The sequence below is a fragment of the Chinchilla lanigera genome, unplaced genomic scaffold, assembly GCF_000276665.1.
Source record: "Chinchilla lanigera isolate Chin_1 unplaced genomic scaffold, ChiLan1.0 scaffold00113, whole genome shotgun sequence".
NCBI classification, from domain to species: Eukaryota; Metazoa; Chordata; class Mammalia; order Rodentia; family Chinchillidae; genus Chinchilla; species Chinchilla lanigera.
This window is the reverse complement of record NW_004955514.1, coordinates 3,516,587-3,539,087: the sequence shown is the minus strand read 5'-3', so window position 1 is coordinate 3,539,087 and position 22,501 is coordinate 3,516,587. Positions and strand designations below refer to the sequence as shown.

The 22,501-nt window shown below is 53.0% G+C and overlaps 1 protein-coding gene across 1 annotated transcript in view; it reads left to right on the top strand.

The window, feature by feature from the left end:
• Positions 1-22,501, top strand: part of Tbc1d14 (TBC1 domain family, member 14) — a gene marked incomplete at its 5' end in the record, with an annotated part of 67,866 nt that overhangs the window by 14,753 nt on the left and 30,612 nt on the right. The window contains 1 exon segment of the mRNA XM_013506762.1: positions 14,827-14,947. Within this exon segment, the coding sequence (XP_013362216.1) occupies positions 14,827-14,947 (121 nt within the window).

The following is a 22,501-nucleotide window of genomic DNA, read 5'->3' as shown; positions in this document are numbered from 1 at the left end:
GGGAGAACATAAACCTAAAAACTGTGAGAAAGACAGCAGGCTATGGTGGCACACACTGTAATCTCTGCACCTGGGTGGCTGAGGCAGCAGGATTGCCATGAGTTCAAGGTCAGGCTCAACTACAAAGTGAGACCCCATCTCAAAAAACCAAACCAAATCAGAGCAGTAGGAAGGAAACCTAGGACACTTAACCTTTAAAATCTAAATGTTTTTCTTCTCATTGTATTATTGTTGTGGATATTGAGAGAGCTCCCCAAGATTGGGACCCCTCACCAGCCCACACTGTCGAGAGGCTTCCAAATGCACCTGTGGGTCCACAAAGCTGGAACATTCTGCTGTCACTTCTCTTTCTTTCTTTTTCTTTTTTTCTTTTTTTTTTTTTGGACTTACATACATTTCCTTAAAGCTTTTATTTAAAAAGCTTTGTTTAAAAATATACAGCGAAGTTTTGACATCATTCTATTTCTGTTCTTTCCACTTTCATACCTCCTATAAGTTTTCTTCCTTATTTTATTTCCTCACAGACCATCCATGAATTTTAAACATACAGATAAGGGCTGTCTTTGCAGTTTCCTGTCCAGTTTTCTTACTTAAAGGAAACATTCCCCTTGCTATCGGAAGAGCCCGTGCCCCTGCCATGTCTCTGTGGCCCTGTGTTCCGTCCTGTGCATCCTCTAATTGTCCAGGATAAGGAACCGAGTTTTCATGGTGAGGTTGAGGTGTGTACTGTGGGGTGCCTTCCTGTCCCAGATGGTGTCCTGAGGACGGAGGCCCAGCGGTGGCTGCGGGTTTGCGGCCTGTTCATTACCCCAGATCTGCCCTGACTTGCCTCCTGGAGGTCGCAGGCTGTTCTTCCTATGGCCCTGCTTCTGGGTGGTGACCAGCTGGCCTCTCTTTTATGAGATGCCCCCGGGCATGGCCAGTGGGCTGCTGGAAATGGCCCTGGCCCTGGCCTCTGGTTAGGTGACTGAGGCTGGCCTGGCTTTGGTGGCCCTCTCGGCTGCTCAGAGCTGGTGGGATGCAGCGCTGTGGTTAGCACCTCCCCGTCTCTGCCTGAGCGGCTCTTCATTGGGTCCCCTTCCTCTTCCAAGGCAGAGGAGGCCCCCAGGGCACTCTGCTCTGTCTTAACTCTGCAGCCACTGTAGTTCTGCCGTAGTTATGAAGGTTCTGCTCTCCCTGTGAGCTCCTCCTGGACTGGGCCTGGGTCTCGGTCCCCCCAGTTGCTGGCTGTCCACCAGTGTTCCTGATGGTCCCAGCAATGGCAGAACACGAGCGGCTTGACTCTCTGCGCACACTGATGGACACGTCCCTGAGCCCGGGTGTGTGGTTTCTTGTTGGCCGGGAGAGAAGACGAGACCTGCAGGGTCCCAGGCACAATGGCCTGGGTGGACCGTTGTGGAGAGGGTAGCACACGGCCTGGCTGCCGAAGCCACCTGGGCTAAGTTCATGCCGTAGACCTGGTGGCAGTTTGACTTTGCTTTAGTGTGCAAAATGTTTTTTGTTTTTTTTGGGTTTTTTGATATCAGGAATTGAACTCAGGACCTCACTCTTGCCAGGCAGGTGCTATGTTGCTGAGCTACATCCCTGGCCCACAAAATGTTATTAGAGTGTCTTAGAGTAGAATCTAAAAGAAAATAACTTACTGTTTGTGGAAACTGCCACAAAGGAATGATCTTAAATCCCTATGAATTAAGCCATCAATTAAACAAATGAGAACCTTGGGAAGGAAAACATTATAATCAGTTAAGGAGCAAAGTTCTCAGCCTGAGTTACACAACAGGATTATCTGGGAAATTTAAAAAAATCAGTGTTGCGGCCGCACCCTCAGACGGAACTGGAGCGTGAGCCCTCAGCACCCTGGGAGGTGGTGTGTTCTGGCCGTGCAGTGTGGACTCTGCTTTCACAGGCTGGCTTCTCCCCTTGCTGTGTGACCTCAGGCAAGGGCATGTCTGAATTTGCTGCCTTGGGGGAAAAAATCTTACGTCTCCAAGGTAAATCAAGCCCAGGACAGGGACCCGTGCTTCTAGTTGCTGACGGTTATATTCTCAGTGTTGGCATGGCGCTGGAGTGTGGTTGATTCTGAACGTGACTTGTCCATGTGTGGTTAGGGTTAGGGGAAAGGAGACGCTCGGCTGGCACAGTCAGTAGTCCACCCTTCGTGCTATTTACTGAGAAGTGCACAGATGGACAGAAGCCGTCTCCCTTCCACAGATGAGAAGGCCGGGCTGGTTTATCTCCTGCCTGGGCTAGGCGGCTGGCTGCAAAGCAGGGCTTTGAGCCCACTCTGCAGGGGTCTGAACCCGAGTACGCTCTTCACACCTTGGGCCAGAACCTACTCCTAAGGTTTCCAGCACCCAAGCAAAGTAGCAATCTCATTTCTTCCCCAAAGGGTTACTGTGGCCCTGGGCTGTGCATGATCTCTGATACTCACCGACTGAACTAGTGACTCTTCTTTCCTTCTTTTTCTTAATATTCAGTTGTTTATTAAGAATAAAGCTGGGTGTGGTGGCGCACGCCTATAATTCCTGGCACTCGGGAGGCTGAGGCAGGAGGATCATTGAGAGTTCGAGACCAGCCTGGGCTACAAAGTGAGCTCGAGGCCAGCCTGAACTGCATAGAGACTCTGTCTCAAAAAGAAAAAAATAGTAAATAAATAAATTAGGCCCGGTGTGCTAATCCCAGCTAGTAGGGAGACTGAGGCAAGAGGATTTCAAATTTGAAGCCAGTCGAGGCAAGTTAGTGAGGCCCTATCTCAAAATTTATTTATTTATTTATTTATTTGGTACAGGGAATTGAACTCAGGACCTTGTGCTTGCCAGACAGGCGCTTGTGCCACTGAGCTATATCCCCCGTCCTCTATCTCAAAATTAAAAAAAATTTTTTTAGCAAATTTAATGTTTAATTTCTTTTCTTTCTTTTTTGGAAGTTGACAAGGGTTGTTGTGGGCTGGGGATATAGCTCAATGGCATAAGCGCCTGCCTGGCAAGCGCAAGGTCGTGAGTTTGATCCCCGGTACCGCAAAAAAACAAAACAAAAACAACAATGGTGGTTGTATTACATAGTGATATCTTTAAAGTGGTTACTCAGGAAAACAAAGACATGTAAGATTGATCAAATAATTAACCATTAACTGTTCCATTCAGTAAAGCGATGGAAGTCAGTAGTACAACTGTGTCAGCTATCCTGTGTATACATCTATACATAACTTTCCCCTTCTTTCTTTTCTCTGTTCCCTCATCCCAGTTTGCTCTTTACTTCTGAGCAGTTTCCTTTTGTTTCCCATTGTCTATCGTACCTCCTAATTTTTATTCACTCTTTCAGGTTCTTACAGTAGTGAGACAATATGTTGTTTACACATGTGGGTCTGATTTCTTTCACTTATGAGTGTGCTCTCTAGTTGTGACCATTTACCTATAAGAGCCTCTCAAAATAAAAAGTTAAAAAAGGGCTAAAGAGCTAGGGAGTTAGCTTAGTGGTAGAGCACCTGTCTGCAGGGTGGAGGCCGAGTTCCATCTGCCGCTCCCAAAAAAGTTTTTTGCTTAATGATGTTTTGAACTAAAGTACACAGGTATTTTGCTGTTTTTACTTTCTCCTTGTAAAAACCTGGGCTGGTGATAGGCGTAGAATCCCTACTTAACCTTTCCGTCCTGTGTTTCCTTGGTGGGGTGTCTGAAGGAGACTCAGGGAGGCTGAGGACAGCCGCGGTCTGGGGCTGGGTGTGCGGTGGGGCCGCTCAGGGTCAGTTAATGAATTACCTGTGGGGATGGGGTCGGGGGCTGGGTGTGCGGTGGGGCCGCTCAGGGTCAGTTAATGAATCACCTGCGAGCGCCACTCTCCTCTGTGCAGACCACCGGGAAGCTTTGTTTTGCCATCACCAGCCGACTCCACGTGTGAGCAGTTACACTCCGCGAGGGAGCAGTTAGGGCTCGGTGGTGGCCAAGACCGCCCTTTCCCCTGAACGTCTGAGGTCTGTCAGGTGACGGTTTGTATTCTGTTGTTCTGTGTCTCCTTGTATCAGGGCCACTAATTTCACCAGTAGTCTTCTAATACCTCTGAGTGTACTACAGATGTTGATACCCGGTAGAGTACCCTTCTCCTTTGCCCTTCTATATTGTCAGGGTGATCCTTAGTTCTTTTCATTTCCATGTGAATTTCAGCATCACTTTGACAGTTTGGTGTTTTGTTTTATTTGGGACAGAGTCTCCCTATGTAGTGCACGCTGGCCTTGAGATCATGGCAATCCTCCTGCCTCAGCCTCTCGAGTACTGGGATTACAGGTCTGTACCCCCATGCCCGGCCTCAGTTTGAAGTTTTAACAAAGTCTCTAGTGCTTTGTCTGAGATATCACTGAACACATAGGTAAATTTTTACTCTGAAAGCTTCTGATCCTTGGTGATGGTATGTTCCTCCATTTATTGTGATTCTTTTTCCATTTAATCACAGTGTTTTATAGTCTTTTTTTACAGCCTTTTGTGTACAGGTCTTGTTTTTTTCCATTAAATTCATTTGGAGATACTGTTAGTTTTTGATGGTTTTGCAAACGTCAAGGCGTGAGGGTTTGATTTCCTTGGACAGTGTCTGTTGGCAGTGCAGCCAGTTTTCACGTGCAGACCCTCCACCCCGTGGTCTTGGAATTCAGTTATTCCAGCAGTGTCTGTAGGGTCCTGTGGGCTTCCTCGGGAGCAAAGCGTGCCGTCTGCCGAATTGGTTTCTTTGACCCTTGTGTGCCTGTTCTGTGCCTTGCCTGCCCTGCTGCGCTGAGGTGGTGCTGGCTGTGGTCGGCCTGGGCCGTGCCCCTCCTGGCCTGGGCCGTGTGGCGCTCACACAGGGTGCCCTTTGTCAGATACCTTGCCTTCTACTGGACACTTTCATCACAGTAAGGACGTTCCTTTTCCTTCCCAGTTTTTTTTTTTTTTTTTTTTTTTGGTTTTTCTCTGGTACTGGGAACCGAACTCACGACCTTGCACTTGCCAGGCAAGCGCTTTTGCCGCTGAGCTAAATCCCCAGCCCCTCCTTCCCAGTTTTAAGGATTTTAAAAATGACCGTCTTCCATTTTGTCAGGTGCTTTTTTCTGTATCGGTTGATGGCTATATATTTTCTCTTTTATTTTGTTTATTTGGGAATGACTGACTTTTCTAACATTACGCAGACTTTGCTTTCTTAGAGGAGCACTAGCTTGCTCACGATGTGTCATCCCCTGCTGCACTCACTGCAGATGCGGTTTGCGCTCGCTTCGTTCCGTACTTTGCAGCTGTATTCCTGAGTGGGGGCTGGGACTCCTTCTGTTCGGTGGGGGCGACATGCAGTCCGTGGGGTGGGGATCGCTCTTCTTTCTGTTTTCCAAGGTTCCTATAAGGTTTCTCTCTGGCAGCTCAATGAACCTATTGGTTTGTTAAAATTCTTACCAAAAATGTCAGCTTTATTGTATCTGAATTAAAAGAAATAAAAAGTTCTCAGAACAGGAGAATTTTACGAATGTGGCCACCCCTCCCCGAACTCCATGCCAGGCGATCCTTAAATGGGCTTCCGAGAGTCCTGGTTGAGTGAGTTTTTTCTTAGCAAATGATGCCACAGACGTGCGTGCCGAGTGACCAGACACTTGCTGGGTGGTGTGAGGAATGGGCAAGGGAGGAGGTCCGTTTCTTGAGTCTGCGTGCTTCTCTCTTCAGTCTCGGGAAAGCTTCACAGTGAGGCCGTGTGGACCTGCAGTTCCTTTGTGAATTTTAAAATGATGGGTTTAAAATGGTGTTGTCATTGAGGTATAGCATACAGAAGGGGATGTCAGGGCTCAGGAAGGGTTTGGGGAGTTTGGAAGCTGCACCGTCAGGGGAGCAGGGTTCCTGAGAGGACCCTGGCGCTAAGGCAGAAGGGGCTGGGGAGGCCTGGATCAGCGCAGCACCCTGGGCTGTGGCTGGCCGTGCTGGTGAACCAGACCGGGTTGGCTCCTTGGGTGGTGAGGAGTGGGGAGGGGCCGGGGAGGGGCCGGGGAGAGGCCGGGGAGGCGCAGGGTCACGTGTGAAGCACGCGATGTGGCTCCAGCCCCAGGAGGGCCCTGAAGCCTGGGTGTCAGAGCCACTCCATGGCACCCCAGGGCTCTGCTGCAGCCCAGCACCCCACTCTGAGGACGCACAGCTACTGGCCTTTTCCACTGCCCACACAGGGTGCAGATGTAGGAACCCCCTGTGCTGGCCATATCCAGTACCTGCTTGGATTAGTTTTTATCGCAGAAGTAATATATGCTTTTTTTTTTTAAGCAGTTCAGAAACAGGTGAGGTCTAAGTAACACCCCTCTTCGCCCTCACCTTCTCATCCCAGATGTGGCATTGGCTGCCTGTATCTCCAGTAGCTGCACACACAGCCACAGATGTGGGGTTGCCTCTGTCACGGGGTGGGGAGCCAGCTGTGTGAGAGGCCCTCGCGGAGGAGATTCATTGCTTAGGGCTAACTGTGAGCAGGTGACCGAATGACGTCGGCTCCCAGGGCCCCACCTGTGGTCACTGCAGCCAGGTTTGTTTTGGTTATATCTTTATTTGTTTTTTGTCTTTTTGAGGCAGGGTTTCACTGTGCCAGTCAGGCTGGCCTTGAGCTCACTTTGTAGCCCAGGCAGGCCTCAAACTCTCAACGATCCTCCTGCCTCAGCCTGCCGAGTGCTGGCATTACAGGTGTGCGCCACTATGCCCGGCAGTGGTTTTATCTCTAAAAACAGAATTCGATTGTGAGCAGGGGATCTTGTCCCCCGTTGGTGGTTCTTGTGTGGGCATTGGACAGTGACTCACAGGACCACGTTGGTGACGTGCTGGCGCAGTGTCTGGCTCACAGCAGATGCCCACCGTGCGGCCTTGCGTGGATGGCACTTTGTGTGATGCTCTTCTGCTTCCCACTGGGACGTGACGTGCCCGTGGGTTTGTGACCAGTCAGCCTGCTCACTGCGGGGCTCTGGTGCTGTGGGCTGGCCCGGGAGGCAGGCACTCAGCTGCCCGGGCTGTGGCCACCCCCAGCCTGCCTGGGACTGTTCGGAGCCCTGCCCTGCCTTTCCACTAGTGCTGCCCCTCCCTGCTGCCGTCTCCTCCCACACTGTGCCGAGGAAGGGCGCCGTGTGTGTCCCTGGAGCTGTGGCTCACCAGGACTGTGGCACAGGGAGGGCTAGTGCTTCCGTGGCTGGCCCCCCGGAGCTGCGTGGTCACTGGCGGCACCATGGCCGTCTCCCCTGCGCTCCTGTTCATCGACAGGTTGGTGCTGCTGTCCCACCTTCCTTGGGTCTGTACCTGGCGGTGCGTGGAGCAGGCTCTTCCTCACACGCCGGGCTTTTCAACCATTCGCCCCATCCCTGGGTTAGGCAGAGGTGTCCCCGGTGCCCCTGCTTAAAGTGGACGACGTTTGTGTGGCTGGCAGGGCCTGCTGCGCGCGGGGAGCTCCCCAGGCCAGGGTTGGCGCGCATGTGTCTGTCGTTCATGGCAGCACTGAAACCTCAGGTCTTTCTTGCTTCGTGTTGCCCCAGGACTAGGCACATCTGCATCACACAGGGGCCCTGCTCTGTGAGCCGGCCTTTGTCTGGCTTGTGTCTGTGACAGCTGGAGTGGGTGGCCTTTCTTTCCTTGTATTCTCAAAGAGAAGTCAGAGCCTGTGTAACGTGTGACCAGCTCCGTGTGGAGGGTGGGAACGCGCTGAGAGAGGGGCCTTTGCAGTCTCTGCGTCCGGTCCCGCGGGTGAGGCTGGGGCCTGCGTGTTGCTCAGGAGGGAATTCTCTAGCCTCTTCCTGTTTGTTTGGTGGGGCTGTGTGCACTGCTTCCTTCAGGGCTGTGGGGAGGAGCAGGTGAAATCTGTGCCGAGTGCCCGGTGCAGTCCGGGCGTGGGACGGGTGGCCTGGACAGGTAGGTATGACTCAGAAGGTGGCGGAGACCTTGGCTCCTGAGCCAGGCAGCTCTGGTGGCAGTGGAACGACAAACAGCCCAACTTGCATCCAATTGCGCTGGCGCCAGAACTCACTCACAGTTATGTTGGGAGCTTTGTTTTAAATGTATGGCAGTAATTCTCACATAACTCACGAGGTTCCGTGGAAAAGCTGTCATTCCATACATCGGAGTGTTCATGTGTGCCCGGCGCTGTCCTGAGCTCCAGAGACAGGACATTGAGAAGCAGAGTCGGCCTCAGGAACTGTGTACCTGGCGAGGAGGCCGCTCCGACATCGGGCTGTACCCTGCTGTACCTGGGGCGCCCCTCAGGGCAGGCGCTGTGGAGCCCTAGCAACAGGGACCCGACAGCACCGCAGTGCTTTGCCGGCGAGTGTTCCATTTTGCCCCGGAACTCATGTTCTGTTGACTCTGGTAATTTCCCAAAAGTTAAGTCAGTAGGGGCAAAAGTACTAGTTAGTGTCTAAGGGAGGGGGTCCGTTCCTCTGGCAGCAGTCGCCTGACTGAGAACAGAGGTGGGACTTGGGCTGTGGGTCCTTGCGTCCCCTGTACGCGTGCAGTGTAGCCGCGGACACCCCCAGGTTGCACACTGAAGACGGGGCTGGCTGTGGGGCCGTGGAAATGACGTTCTGCCATCCAGACTCCTCGCGTGTTCCTGATGGAGTTTTTTCTGCAAGAGGGTCCCCTAAGCTGTATAACCTGCAAGGACCCCCAAACCCAGAGGAGCCTGTTCAGGTGGCTTCCGGGAATGCTGCAGCTGCCGTTGGGGGGAGTGAGGTGGGGGCTGCGTGGACAGGGCACCCCAGGCCCAGGCTGCAGGGGCAGAGGCCCAGGCGGCCAGCTCTGATACTTCCTTTCCTTTTCTTTTCTTTTGTCTTTTTTGGTCTTTTTGAGGCAGGATTTTGCTATGCAGTTCAGGCTGGCCTTGAACTCAACTTTGTAACCCAAATTGGCCTCGAACTTGTGATCCTCCTACCTCAGCCTCCCTCCCATGTGTTGGGATTACAGGTATGTGCCACCATGCCCAGCAGCTCTGATATTTCAAGAGAAACCAGCAACTCAGCTTTTTCTGTGATTTCTAAATTTTAAAACATGTTTGACAACTAACAGTTCACCATCAAGAACCCCGGTTGGTGAACACACAGGCTGCTGGTATGTCCCCTCTGCAGACAGCCCCGTGCATGCCTGACACAGCTGGGCTGAGCACTGAGAGTGTGCACAAACTGGGTGGCTTGTGAGTGGCCCTACGGGGTCTCATGGTGGCCCTAGGAAGACAGATGAAGAATAAGACAGCAGCTGCTGAGGGCTGCACTCCACAGAGGGGAGCTGGCGTCACTGGCCTCTGAGACACCGAGACAGAGAGATAGAACCACCCTTCATCCTGTGGCTTGCTTTTTAAAAACTCATACATGTTTATAGCATGCAGTGAATACACTCATCCTGGGGGTTGGTACCGCTCCTCCCTCTCCTCCATCCCTCTTTCCCCTTCCCATCTGCAAAGGTCTGCCTCCTGTCTCCTGTATGTGGGAACTCCGGGGGCGGGCGGGGTGTGGCCAGGTTCAGGTGTGGGGACCTTCTCACCAGGAGGCTGGTTCTGCCTCCCCCTTGACCGGCAATGCAGGTGCTGTAGAAGTGAGGGTTGCCATGGGAAGCATCTTCATCTTTGCCTTTTCCCTTTCTCTTGGTCTCTCTGTGCTGGTGGGCTTTGCCCTTCCTTAGGAGAAGCTCAGGGTGGAAGAGGAGTGGATTTGCACGCACTGTGGCTGTGTGTTCGACATGGGGCAGAAACCAAGACACTCATGGGTGGTGTCCAGGGCAGACTCCCTCTGTCCCCTGGCACCTGCTGGGCAGGCTGGGGGTGGCCTTGAGAACTGACCTAGCTCCTGGACCATTTTCCTGGGAATGCTGTCTCTGGTTGTGGTGATATTTCCAGTAAATTCCATGGGGCAGTGGCCTGTGCCTGTAACAGTACCGATATGGCCAACATACCTTTGAGCAAATGACAAGCACTTAGGGCATGAAATGTTTGAGCAAAGGAAGGTCGCCCCAGCTCCTCTTCCTGAATGTTGGCTCAGGGTTCTCTTCTCTTGCCTGCTGTCTCCTCGGCCTCTGCTGGGAGAGGATTTTGGGCTGGTGATGGGCCGTTCTTGCTGCACTTCTGGGAGAAGAACGCACCACTCAGGCTTGGCCTTAGGCAGCTGGGCTGCAGGCTGGTTTCAGGAGCTGGTTTCCTCGTCGTCGTCCTGTTGGGAGGTCCCAGCTCTCATGAGTGTTAAGCCCATGTGGCTCCCTGGAGTCCAGCTGAGCCCTGTAGGGTGAGCCGCCCCGTCCTGCTCCCAGCTTCTGAGCTCCCCAGGGCCAGGCGCTGCTTCCTGTGCCAGCAGCGGAGCGCCGTGCCTGGTGCAGATTAGGGCCAGGCAGGCCGCTGCCCAGATGGCTGCCTCCGAGTGTGGCCCAGACTGGGAGCCAGCCCTGCTGCTTGCCTTTCCATAGCTGCACCTGCTTTGCAGCAGGTGAAGGTCTGGGTATTGTGTCCTTTGAGCCTGCTGACCTCAGAGGCTGTAGGACAGACACACACACTATACACACACGTTGCTGAACCATCTCTTTAATGCTTTGATGGAATGCTCTCAACCTCCGGTCTTCTTTTTCCTTTCCCGCAGTGCTGGACCCCTCTCCTCTTGTCTCACTGGGCCTGGTTGTTGGTGGGCATCAAAAAAATAACCTTGGCGGGCAATGGCCTCACTAGGTCCCCAGTCTAGGCCTTGGGCACCGCCGGTGCTCCCTCGGCCTGTGTGGTATGAGTTGACCACCGTGTGTGCCAGGCGAGCAGTAAGTGCCAGGCGCGACCTGGCCTCACTGGTGAGACCCAGTCCTGGGAGATGGAAATGAGGCCCAGCGGACACGGCTGCCAGGGGTGGGGCCGGGGTTTAGAGCTGCTCTGCCTGCCCTGCAGAAGCCCTGGGGCCTGTGTAGTTCAGCCTAGCCTTCCTCCGTGGTGAGCCAGGTGGGGCCTCATGCCCAGCCCACTGCAGTTGCCGCTGCACTCACCCAGGGGAGGGGCCTGGCCTCTGAGGCCAGAGCTGTTGCCCCTGTAAGCAAGCCCCATGGAGCCAGGGAGTGGAGCAGCTCTGTTTGTCTCCCTGTGACCTGCTTGGGGTCCATTCGAGGCGGTGCATTGGTTATACTTGAGCACAGCAATTTGAGTCACCAAGACTGTATTTAAGCGGCTGAGTAAACTCCTTTTGACTTCTCTCCACAACAGGCTTTAATCTTTGGGTGCCAGTGGAGCACCACTGAACAAGTCGATTTTCTCTCTAGCTTCTGACTTACTGAGGCACTTTGCACAGAACACCCAAAAGCTACCCACAGTCACCATGGTGTGTTGCTGGGTATGCAGAAAAAGCGGGTGCCTTTTTGGGTAATGAAGTCTTGCTGACTTGAAGGATGAGGATGAGAATTGTACGGAAGCTTTTTTTTTTTTTTTTGGTCTTTCTGAGACAGGGTCTCCCTATGCGGTTCAGGCTGGCCTTGAGCTCACTTTGTAGCCCAGGCTGGTCTCAAACTCGAAAGGATCCTCCTGCCTCAGCCTCCTGAGTGCTGGGATTACAGGCAGGCGCTGCCACGCCCAGCATTACAAAAGCATTTTGTTTTCTAGTGGCAGAAAGAGCCAGTTTTGCAACTTTTTAATTTGTTTTTAGTACGGAGAATTGAACTCGGGACCTTGCGCTTGCCAGGCGGGTGCTGCACCACTGAACTATCTCCCTGGCCCCTTTTAATTTCTTTTTATTTTTAAATTTTATTTTTATTTCTTTTGGTTTTTTTCCGGTACTGGGAATCGAACTCATGACCTCGCGCTTACCAGGCAGGTGCTGTGCCACTGAACTAAGTCCCCAACCCCTTAATTTCTTTTAAAAGGTACCTGGCCGTGGGGTGCACACCCATAATCCTAGCACTCAGGGAAGCATGTGTCATGAATTTTTCTGTTGTTAGTGATACTTTAAAAAAATGATGTGTGTGTGTGTCAGCCAACCTACTGTGACATGAAGGCTCACACGGTTCAGGTTCCGGTGGGCACAGCAGCCAGTGGCCCAGACCTCCTGTCTGCCGCTGAGGGAAGCTGAGTTCCCCGAAAGTTTAGGGCGTTCCCCACACTCAGCCCGGCCTCCAGCCCTGTGATACTTTGTCGACTTCCTGGTCAGGCCTGGGTGGGAAAGCCCCTGAGAACTTAGGGAGAGGAGAAGCCCAGGGAGGGTGAGAGCTGATGCCTGTACGACACCCGACACCCATACCTACTGCTCTTGCTGGGATTCAGAGGGTCCCAGCCAAGTGGTCAGGCAGTGACCTTGCTCCTGGCTCCAGCGGCGCCCTGTGCTTGTGGCCTGGGTGCTGCCCAGCGTGCATCCCTATGAGATGGAAGAGGAGCTGGGAGGCAGGCCCTGCACGCCACCGTCTACGAGCCTTTCTGGCGTCATTGGCCGCTGTGATGAAAGCCACCAGACAAGGTGGCTCCTTCCCCCGCTGAGAGGTTCTGCCTCCCTCTGATCAGCCTTCCTTTGCAGATGGGGGTGGCTTTATCCTTGACAGTGCCCCTGTCCCCGCCTGCTTCAACAGGACTTCAAGATGATTCTGTTAGCTGATATGACAGTGCATGCCTGCAGTCCCAGCACTGCGGGAGGCTGAGGCAGGAAGAGCACAAGTTCAAGTGCAACCTGGGCAACTTGGTGCGAGACTCTGTCCCAAAATAAAAAGTAAAACAGTCCCGGGGATGGAGCTCAGTCTGAAGGTCTTGGTTTCAGTTCCCAGTACTCCAGGGAAAAAAAAAGGTGCTGGGTAGGCCCTGTGGACAGAGGCGGGCAGCAGGGGAGCTATACCTGCCCCAGCCTCCCTCTCCCCACTCTCATAAGCCAGGTTCCCTGACACCTCCGTGCTTGGGCATGCAGGTGGAAGCAGCTGTGTGGGGAGCGTCCCTGCTCTCTGCTGCTCATTCAGATGAGAGATGGGTGGGCGGAGGCCGCTGTGTTCTGGGCCAGCTGTGGGCAGAGCTGCCCGGCTCACGGCTCACGGCTCACTGAATCATCACATCACCTGTTTGGGGGAGCAGCTTTCCACAAACTCGAACTCGAGTTCTCGGCACCCGCGTCCCTGCTATCTCTGGGCGCCTGAGGTTTTCACTGGCTTGTAATTGCGCAAATCCTCACCGTGGCAAATCAGAGATACTAAGGACTCGGGGCTCCTGCGAGCTCAAAGTTCACTTCTCATGAATGTAAACAGAAATTGCCTCGGGATATGAAGTCCTGCTGAAATGGATCCCATTATAACCACAGCAGAAACTAAGAGGCCTTTGAAAGTTCTTCTAATTTTATTTTGATACAATTTCAAACTTACCAAAAAGTTACAAGAAAAGTATTATAAGAAACTTCCACACGTTCTTTTTCTTTTTCTTTATCCCTGCCCATACACATACCCTGTGTCCCAGCTGTGCCAGCACACTGCCTAAGAAACAAGGACACTGGACATTCCGTCATAGAACCTCAGTGCCAGTATCAGATCAGAGAACTGAATCTTAGTCCCAGGCTGTTTTCAAGCAGTCTAGACATGAACTTCATCGTCCGCCGCCCAGGAACCCTTACAGCCCTTGCCCTCTGCAGGGCCGGAATGTGGTCTGGGGTCGCGAACTGCATCTGCCCGTCTCCTCCTGTGCAGCAGCCCCAGGCCCCATCTGGATGTCAGCCTTGTGCTGTGGGGGGAGCTCTCCGTGTGGCTGTCCTGGGCCTGGTGCGGTGTCCCTGCATGGCGCGTCGGCCTCCGAGGTCACATCAGATGGCGGGAGGTGCGCAGTGACGGCCAGGTCAGGTGAACAGGCTTTGCCTCTGTAATTGATGATTCTGGGGAGATGTTTCCAAATGGTGTAAAAACCCTGTTCCCCCTCCAGCTGACTCCCACCGGTTTCCACATGCACCACTGCTTTCCTGCCTGCACTAGAACGTTCCTTGTGCATGGCCGGGCGGCTTTCTGAGGGCCTCCCTCCCCGTCTCTTATTTACACGTCCTTATTTGTATCTCTCTGGCTCGCGGCAGTGGCTTATAATCTGCTGCTGTTACTACTTGATTAAAGGCTGCTCCGTGTGACCGTGGGGGCCTTTTGAGTTGGTGCTGGCGCCGCTGCTGCCTGGGAGCGCGTCCTGCTTCCTTCCTGGCCAGCACTGTGCGCAGGCTCGCCCTGTGCTTCCTGGTGAGCCCTGGACACCCCTTGTCCTTGGAGCGCACCTCACTGTGCAGCCTGGAAGGTCGCATTGTACTAGCAGCCGGGATCTGTGTTCTCAGGAATGCTTGGCTGTTCTCTGGAATGCTGTTTTTGAGAGAGGAGACCTTGTGACCAGCTCATGAATTTTCTTTTTATGCTACTGAAGACCAAAATAGATGATACAAATTTATTTTGTGGATAATATAAACAAAGGTAGAGGTTAAGCCCTGAAGGAGCTCTTATTATTAAACACTGTGTACCTGAAATTTCAATTTGTGGACCATGGGATGAGGTCTCTTTGTGAAACATCAGAAACTGAGGCTCAGAGAGGGTGACGTACTGGTCCAGAGTCACACAGCTAAATGCTTGAGGCATGGTTTCCATCTAGCACAGCTCACTTTTTATGATAATTGCGTAACATGTTGCCTCACTCTGAACTGTCAAATTCATGCATGTAACAGTTGAATGACAGAAAGTTTATTTCTGGCTTAAAGTCTTTCTCCTGATGAGTAATTCTGTATGAAAACCGACGCTGAAGAGCTAAAGTATGTGGCTCATTCCATTGTCCCTCTCCAAGGAAAGTTGACTTGTTTTACCAGAATAATTCAGCTGTCCTAGTGTTGCTTAAAATACCCAGAAGTTCCCTAACCCTTTTATTTTTTTCCTATAGGAATTTGCTTGCTAGAAAACAAAATGCAAGACTTGACAAACACAATGACTTGGGATGGAAGTTATTTGGAAAAGTACCACTCCGAGAGAATGCTCAGAAAGAGTCAAAGAAAACACACAAGGTACACCAGACGCAAAGCAGAGACATGCTGTGGTGTGGGCGCGGCCAGCTGTATGACCCTCAGCGCGGCTTTGAAGTGGAGAACCTGTGATGTTTGCATGCCGAGTTCCTCAGACTTCAGTGTGTGCTGAGAATATAGATGAATGTAACTTTTTCATCTCTTATAGCTTGTGCCCTGCGCACAGGAAAGTTGAGCTGACAACACTGACCTTAGATACTTACAGCTCCATTGACTTTACACATTCTTTTGGTAACAGTTGCGAGTGTGTTTATCATCACATTTTTGCTCTGCTTGACATGAAAGCTTTTCCCCTGGGAGCTTCATTCCTCCCGGTGTTGCTCTGGAGCAGGGTTAGATAGGGGGACTCCCTGCCCTACTCCAAAGTTGCCCAATTTGGAGGGGTTCAGGGTCAGGCCAGGCTGCCTTGACCCACGTTGGGGGTGCTCACGCCAGTGGCTTGCAGGGAGCAGCAAACGCAGGGACACAGAGCACTGGTGGCTGAATAATTCCGTCTGTGGGAGACTCGAGCAGGCCTGGGAAGCCCTGACTCTTAGCGCCTGCGCTTGGCCTCCTGACAGGCTGCTGCTGGCCCGCGCTGTGACAGTCGCCCCCACCCCAGCTTCCCCTGCCCGTGGACTTGCACTCGGTGACGCCGTTCAGTGAGCACTCGAGGGCTGCCGAGCAGTGGGCCTTGTGACGGCACTGGGGTTGGAGAAGGCCGGCCGCCCTCTAGAACTGCCCTCTAGAAACGGTGTGGGTTGGTGTCTGCAGTACCTGGAGGGGGTGCCTTCTTGGTGAGGCGGCACAGGCCCTTGCCTTCAAAGGAGCCCCACCTGTGTGTCTAGGTCACTGATGACCCCCAGTGACTCCGAGAGATTCACTGTTCCCGTTTACCGAAGAAACCTTGAGACTCGGGCGAGTACTTGCGTAGGGTTGCATGGCTAGGAAATGGCAGGGTGGGGCCAGGGGTTCGGCCCGGCCTCACTGCGGGGAGCTGGGCAGTTCGACTGGGGCCGATGGCTGAGCCCGGGAGCGGAGGAGGCTGTTGTGGGCCTGGCTGCGGTGTGGCCTCTCCCAGCTGCTGCCTTTCCTGCTGGCCACATGCAAGGTGGATGTGGGAGACCAGGGGTGGGGGGCGGTGGCCTGCAGCCGTGGTTGCTCACAGTCTCGCACCTGCATTGTCTCCAGTGCGGCAAACTACATGGGTAGTGAGTGTGTCTCCTGTTCCCTGAAGTGACATCCGGCCCGGGAGACATTGTGAATCCAGGTTGGAATTCATTTTTGGAGATTTCTTAGCAAACTAAGTATCTCTTCTGTCTTTTTAAAGAAATCAACACTTTAAGGAAAAGTAACAACTATACTACATGTTCTAATAGCAATTAATATCACTTGTATCTGAATTTCTTTAGTATCATGGTAGTTATTTTAAGTTTTACATTTTAATGTGACCGTCAGGGGTTTTTCTGCCTTGTGACATGAGTAGGAGGCCAGCTACATGTAACGTGATCCCGTGGAGGCCCATCTGGCTGGGTCTTCAATAATGAAGAATGTCACTAGACCTGCCCGAGCTGTTCAACCCTGCGGGCAGCAGGTGCAGGCCGTGTCCTGGCCTTCTCACGTCTCGCATCTGCCCCAAGTCGGCCAGGCCCGAGCGGGCTGCAGGGTGAGGACTTGCTTCTGTGCCGAGGCACCAGACTCAAGCCAGCCACTGGCACAGGTGCCCAGCACACAGCCACCCACCCTGGATGTGGGCGCTGGGCCTGTGTCAGCGTGTGGGGTCTGAGACAGTGCCAGTCATTCCCCTTAGAGCCAACACATAAAAAAGTCTCCAGGAAACTCTTAATTCCTTTTTTCGCTCTAAAAAATTTTTTTTTAAATCTGAGAGAAGCAGCATCATATCATTATTTAAAAAGATGGAATTTGGAGTGCGATGCCTGAGGTCTGTATCCCAACTCCCCACAGTTTGGCCGTGTGGCTTTGAGCGAATTGCTTAACCTTCCTGAGCCAGACTTTCCTCATCTCTAGAAACTGGAAGAAGTGGTGTCTGCTCCTGGGGAGGAGAAGACTCGTGAGTAAAAGCTATCTCGTGCTCAGAGGAGGGCCGCTTGTGGGAAGTGCTGCAGGCACGTTTGCTGTTGTTGTCCCTGTTTCCCATGACAAGGTGGCTCTGAACCCAGGAAGTGGAGCCTGGCCCAGCAACACAGCCCTCTGTCTCTCCTCCTGCAAACACTACCCCCTCTCGGGCCAGGTCTTGGCTGAGCACGGGGGACGCCAAAGTGGTGGCAGAGATACAGCATGCGATGAATTTCCGCCGGTCTTAGCACATTGGTGGCCTAGAGTCAGTCGGGGCGGCCGCGGCGCCTCTGAGCTCCCCCAGGCCAGTGTGGGCCCGAGGGGCTGTGTGCAGCCTGCCCAGGCGCCCCGCCTTATCCTGACTCTTGGCTTGGGCCCTAGGACTGCAGGGCTTGGGAAATGTTGAAATGATGCTTGAGTTACCTGTTCCAGTTTCATACACATTTTGAAAATTATGCCTTGTTTTTCCTACGACACTGATTTCAGAGAGCTTTTCTTAATGGAAAACAAAACTGACCAAGGTCTAGAGAGCCCTACTAAAACTGTGGTTCTTGAAGTAGGGTCACCAGACTCGTGACTTGGTCAGCGCTGTCAGCACCCGGCGCTGTGAGAAACTCAGGCTGTCAGGCTCACGCCCCGCATGGAACTGAGCTCTGGGGCGGCCCACAGCATGTTCTGACAGATGCTACAGGCAGTTAAGTGCACGCTGCCCTTCCGAGCCCTGCTGTGACGCTGGGGGAGAACTGTCGTCTTCGTCACTGCAGGTCACACAGGCCAGCGCACGCAGGTGCACTCGTGTTGGTACCTGCCGCACAACCGGAGTCAGGATGGAGGTGCAGAGGTGGTGCTGCCGGAGCTGCCCGGCTCCTCCCCTGGGCGTGTGTGGCCTGGGCTCTGGTCGATGGGCAGGGGCATGCCGCTCGCTGGCCTGTTGCTGAAAGGGGGGCTTATTTCTTGGATCCCCTGGCTCTTTTGTTTGCTTCACAATTTTGAGCCGCTGACTGGATCTGTCCCTGGAGTACAGTGAAGGGTAGGCAGGACTTCCCTGACCCTTGCCTTTGTCAGAATTGACCATGGGCCCAGGAAGGACATTTTAACGAGTAACTCCACAAATGACTAGTTGCCATGTGTCACATGTGGGGAAGAAGTCCAGAGTGCAGTGATCATGGAGGGGTTTTTGTAGCGAGATGCACATTTTTCTGAAACCGTGTCTTAGGCAGTGGCCAGTTGCCCAGCGCAGTGGTCGGTTGTCAGCCCTGATTTCCCAGTGCTGCCAGCGGCACAGCCTCGCTGAGCTCCCCGCCCCTCCAGGTCACCCCCTTCTCCGCCTCTCCCACTTCCTGTGCAGCCCTAGCTCCCACAGCACTGCTCACACGTTTCCCTGCCACTGTCTCCTGGGGATCCCAGCATGACTGCAGGCTTCCGAGCGTGGACAGCGCACCCTGCATCCAGCAGGACACACCCAACTCCAAGTCCTCGAATCCGCCTTCAGGAGGTCACTGTGAAGGAGTAAATGTGGAAGTGTGTAGTTGGAGCAGAGGTCAGAGGTTAGGGCTGGAGATGTGCAGATGTTTCACGCAGAGTTTGTGGATCTTCCCTATATAATGCTGTGGACACAGGCTTGAGCACCTGGCATCACTGTGAGGAAACGAGGTGGAGCCGAAAGTTGTCTTGGATGCGCTCGAGGCGGCTGCCAACTGTGGCAGTGGTAGGACAGGCTTGTGCATTTCAGGGTCCTGGGTAAATGCTGTCACGTGGGTAAAGGTGAGGAGGCGGCCTGCTGTGTCTGGGTTTGTGGAGCTGCAATGTCTTGGATGGCCTGGAATTTCCAGTCAGCTGTTAGGCCTTAGACAACCCACAAGGCGGCAAGTCCAGGGGTGCCAAACGTGGTGTCCTTCTCATCTCTGGGTCCTGAGAATTCTGGGGTACTCAGAGGGTCTCGGGCGCCGCAGGTCGCGGGAAGGGAAGATCAGGGTGACTGGTGGGAGGAACTGGCCGCTGGCCTAGTGGCAGACTTTAGGATAGCAACAAGCTGGAGTGACTTACAGAACTACTCAGAGCCGGTACCAGTTCCAGGTGTGATGGGTGAGCGTGGCATGGGCACGGCCGCCTTCCCCAGAACGAGGCTGTGAGGTCTGCACACCGCACAGGGGCGGCGGCCTGCGCTGCTGGGAAGGAGGTGGTGGCAAGTGGGTCACAGGTGCTGACCAGAATTTGGAGTGCTGCTGAAGTGACACTGAGGTTCCCCTTTTTGGGATTTCCAGACCCAGGAAGCCAGGGAGCCCCAACCCCAGAAAGGGCTGTTAACACAGACAGAAATCCTCCCGCGGCTGAGGCGTTGGCTGTAGGAGTGCTTCTTGCACTCAGAGAGGCAGGAGCCCTGTTCACGTTCTTTCCCCTCTGTTCTCTCACACCCAGGCCTCAGGCAGTCGGATGGCAGCAGCCAGGGCTGGAGGGCACGGAAACCCTCGGCAAGGGGCCCAGGTGAGCAGCTTTGTCCCACGAGGGTGGGCGAACCTCAGGGGCTTTAGTCCCTCTTGCCACCGTCTGGCCTCGATGAGGACACAGCTGCGGGGAGCATGTGGCTAGGGAACTAGAACAGGGGAGACCCAGGCAGCCAGAAAGCAGCAGGGGGACTGCTGGGAGGACAGGCTCAGGAAAGTGACCCTTGGAAGCTGGGGCACTTTCCGTGGATCTGAGGAACACACACAGAAGCGAACTGCAGCCCCTAGGCTGGCCGCTGGGTGGTGCAAATGAGGGATCCAGTCAAGAATACTGAACAACCAGCTGAGTTTGGAGCCCAGAGAAGGCTGGGCAGGAGCTTGGGTCTGGAATCCGCCTGGATGACCCACTTATCTAAGCAGAAATGTCAGCGCTGAGGCAAGACCCAGCGTCTCCTAACACAGAATTCAAAACATCTGACCCACATTTCAAACTGACCAGGCCTCAGGAAGAACAGGGTTGTCTGCGGACAGGGGACAGACTCAGATGCCAAGCTACACTGGTACTGGAATTACCCAACAGAGGAGTTAAAGCAGCCGGGCAGAAATGCTCTAACAAGTAGGGGTGGACCCTCCCGAGGTTGGAAGATAGAAAGTATTAGTAAGGAGACAGAAAATACAAAAGTGGAGATTTTATAACTGCAAATATAATAGCTGTGGTAATGGGACAGGCCCAGTAGCAAAAGGTGCATGCTAGAGAAAAAAGTAAGTGCCTTTTAAGGTAGATCAACAGAGTAAATTACCTGACATTAACAACACAGAGAAAACAGTAAAGACACCAACAACAACAAACCTCAAGAGCAAACAACAACAAAAAGCAGCAGAGCCTTGAGAACCGATGGGGGAATACTGAAAGCTCTCAGATTTCTGCCATTCGAGCAAGGACACAACCATCAAACTGCTGCCTGGGGACTCACTAGCAGTTCCACAGTGTATCTGACACACAGGCTGTGTTCTGTTTTCCCTACCTGTACCAGTGGAGTTGGTGTGTTGTCCTTACTTGTCTGTCTCTTTATTCTTTTAATATAAAACAGCTCTTAGCTGGACATGGTGGTTCACACCTGTAATCCCAGCATCTGGGAGGCTGAGGCAGGAAAATCACAAGCTTCGGTCCAGCCTGGGCTTAATGACTTAGTGAGACCCTCTCAAAATAAAAAGGCCAAGGGATATATAGCTCAGTGTTCAACCCCCAGTACCACCAGAAACAAAACAGTTTTTTTTCATGATATTTACCTTTTTTTTAGATGACCTCATGTCAAAGATTTATTTAATGCATTGAAGAGACAGATAAGATGGTAAAACTGATTCCAAGAGCATTTGAGGGTTAGGTGCACACACAGGCATAAAAACCACAAAAGAATTAGGATAAGATTGCCAGGTTAGATTTCAACAAACTGGTGTGGACTGTAAAATAAAATCGTCGGGGTTATCTTTTCCTAGGATGTAAATCTTCATGTTAATGTGTAACCTCACACATAGGGTCAGTCCCGTAGGAATTAAACCGGGCACATGTTAAAGTGCCTGGGTATGAACTGAATGATCCCTCACCCCATAACTGCTGCTTTTGCCTTTGTGGGGGGAGCGGACGGGGAAGATCTCACTAGATAGTACAGGCTGGTCTCAAACTCTCAGTCCTGCCTCAGCCTCTTGAGTACTAGGATTATAGGTGTGCATCACCGTGCCTGGCTTCATTTCCACATGTTGGATGCTTTTTCTCAACAAGGCCTTCCACAGAAGAATCAGCTTCTCCTTCTTGTTTTTGTCTTGTTTTTGAGACAAGGTCTCACCATGTGGCCGAGGCTGGCCTTTATCTCAAGATGCTCTGTCTCGCCTCCTGAGTGGTTGGGATTATAGGCGTGTGCTGCTGAGTTCGCCTATCACTTGTTAAAAATGCTACTGGAGTATAAATAATATAGAAATCCACTCATTCTAAACTCTCAGTTCTTAATAAACATATTTAACAATCGTTGCCTTCCAGTTTCAGAAGATTTTCATCACCCAGTGTTTTAGAATCGTTCTGTAAATTTGCTGTCGCCCGCTCTTCCCGCCTCCAGGGAAACGCTGCTTTGTTTTCTGTCTAGAGGTGCCTTTGGAAGGAAGCTCATAAAGGAGTCACATGGCTTGTCCTATCCATGTCTTCTCTGCCGCTGCCCTGGAAGCACACAGATTAGCGCTGTCCCTCTTTCCTCAGTGGGTGGGCTGCGTTGTTGCAGGGGTGGTCACTGGGAATAATGCCCTGGACTTTGCATTCAGCTTTTCGTGGCTGTACTTCAGGTGTGAGGTATGTAGGAAACCCGCAGGCTCCTTTCCCAGACTGGGCAGCATTTTACATCCCTCCCAAGGGGAGGATTCCAGCTTCCCCACGTGGGTGCTGTCACAGGCATCCTCCGAGCCTAGAGGTGGCGGTTCTGAGCTGGGGGAGCAGCCCTGAACTCCCAGCCCAGGGTGCTGGGTGAGGGTCCCTCTGGGAAGGACAGCGCGTCTGCCCAGTTCTGGGCACTGGATCTAAGGGCTGACCAGAGCGGACGCTGACTTGATGCAGACTTCGAAGACGGATTAGAAATCAGTAGTCTGGTCTAAAGGGTACTTACTCGGTTCCCAGAGTGCTCACCTAGATCACCGGTCCCTGACCCTGACCGCTAACCAGTCGGTTCCCTCAAAGCCAGTACTGAAAGCTAGCACGTGTGATTTCTGTTAGTATGCATCTCTGTGTGTGTGTGCATCCGACGGTTGATCTCACTGTAGAAAACGTCTGAACCACAGTACAGTACTAGCCAAAGTCGCCCCGCAAGCGTTACCAGTGCTATCTTTCTGTGGGGCTCCTTCCGGTGACCTGGTTTCTCTATTGTTTTCTGTGATCTCCAGTCTCCGCGCGCTGTCTGCAGCTCGCTCGGCTCGCTGGCGGCTGGGGGCGGGCGGGGTGCACTGAGGCTGGGTCACCCCGCCCCGCGCGCCGGCTCCCCGCGCCTGACGCCGCGGG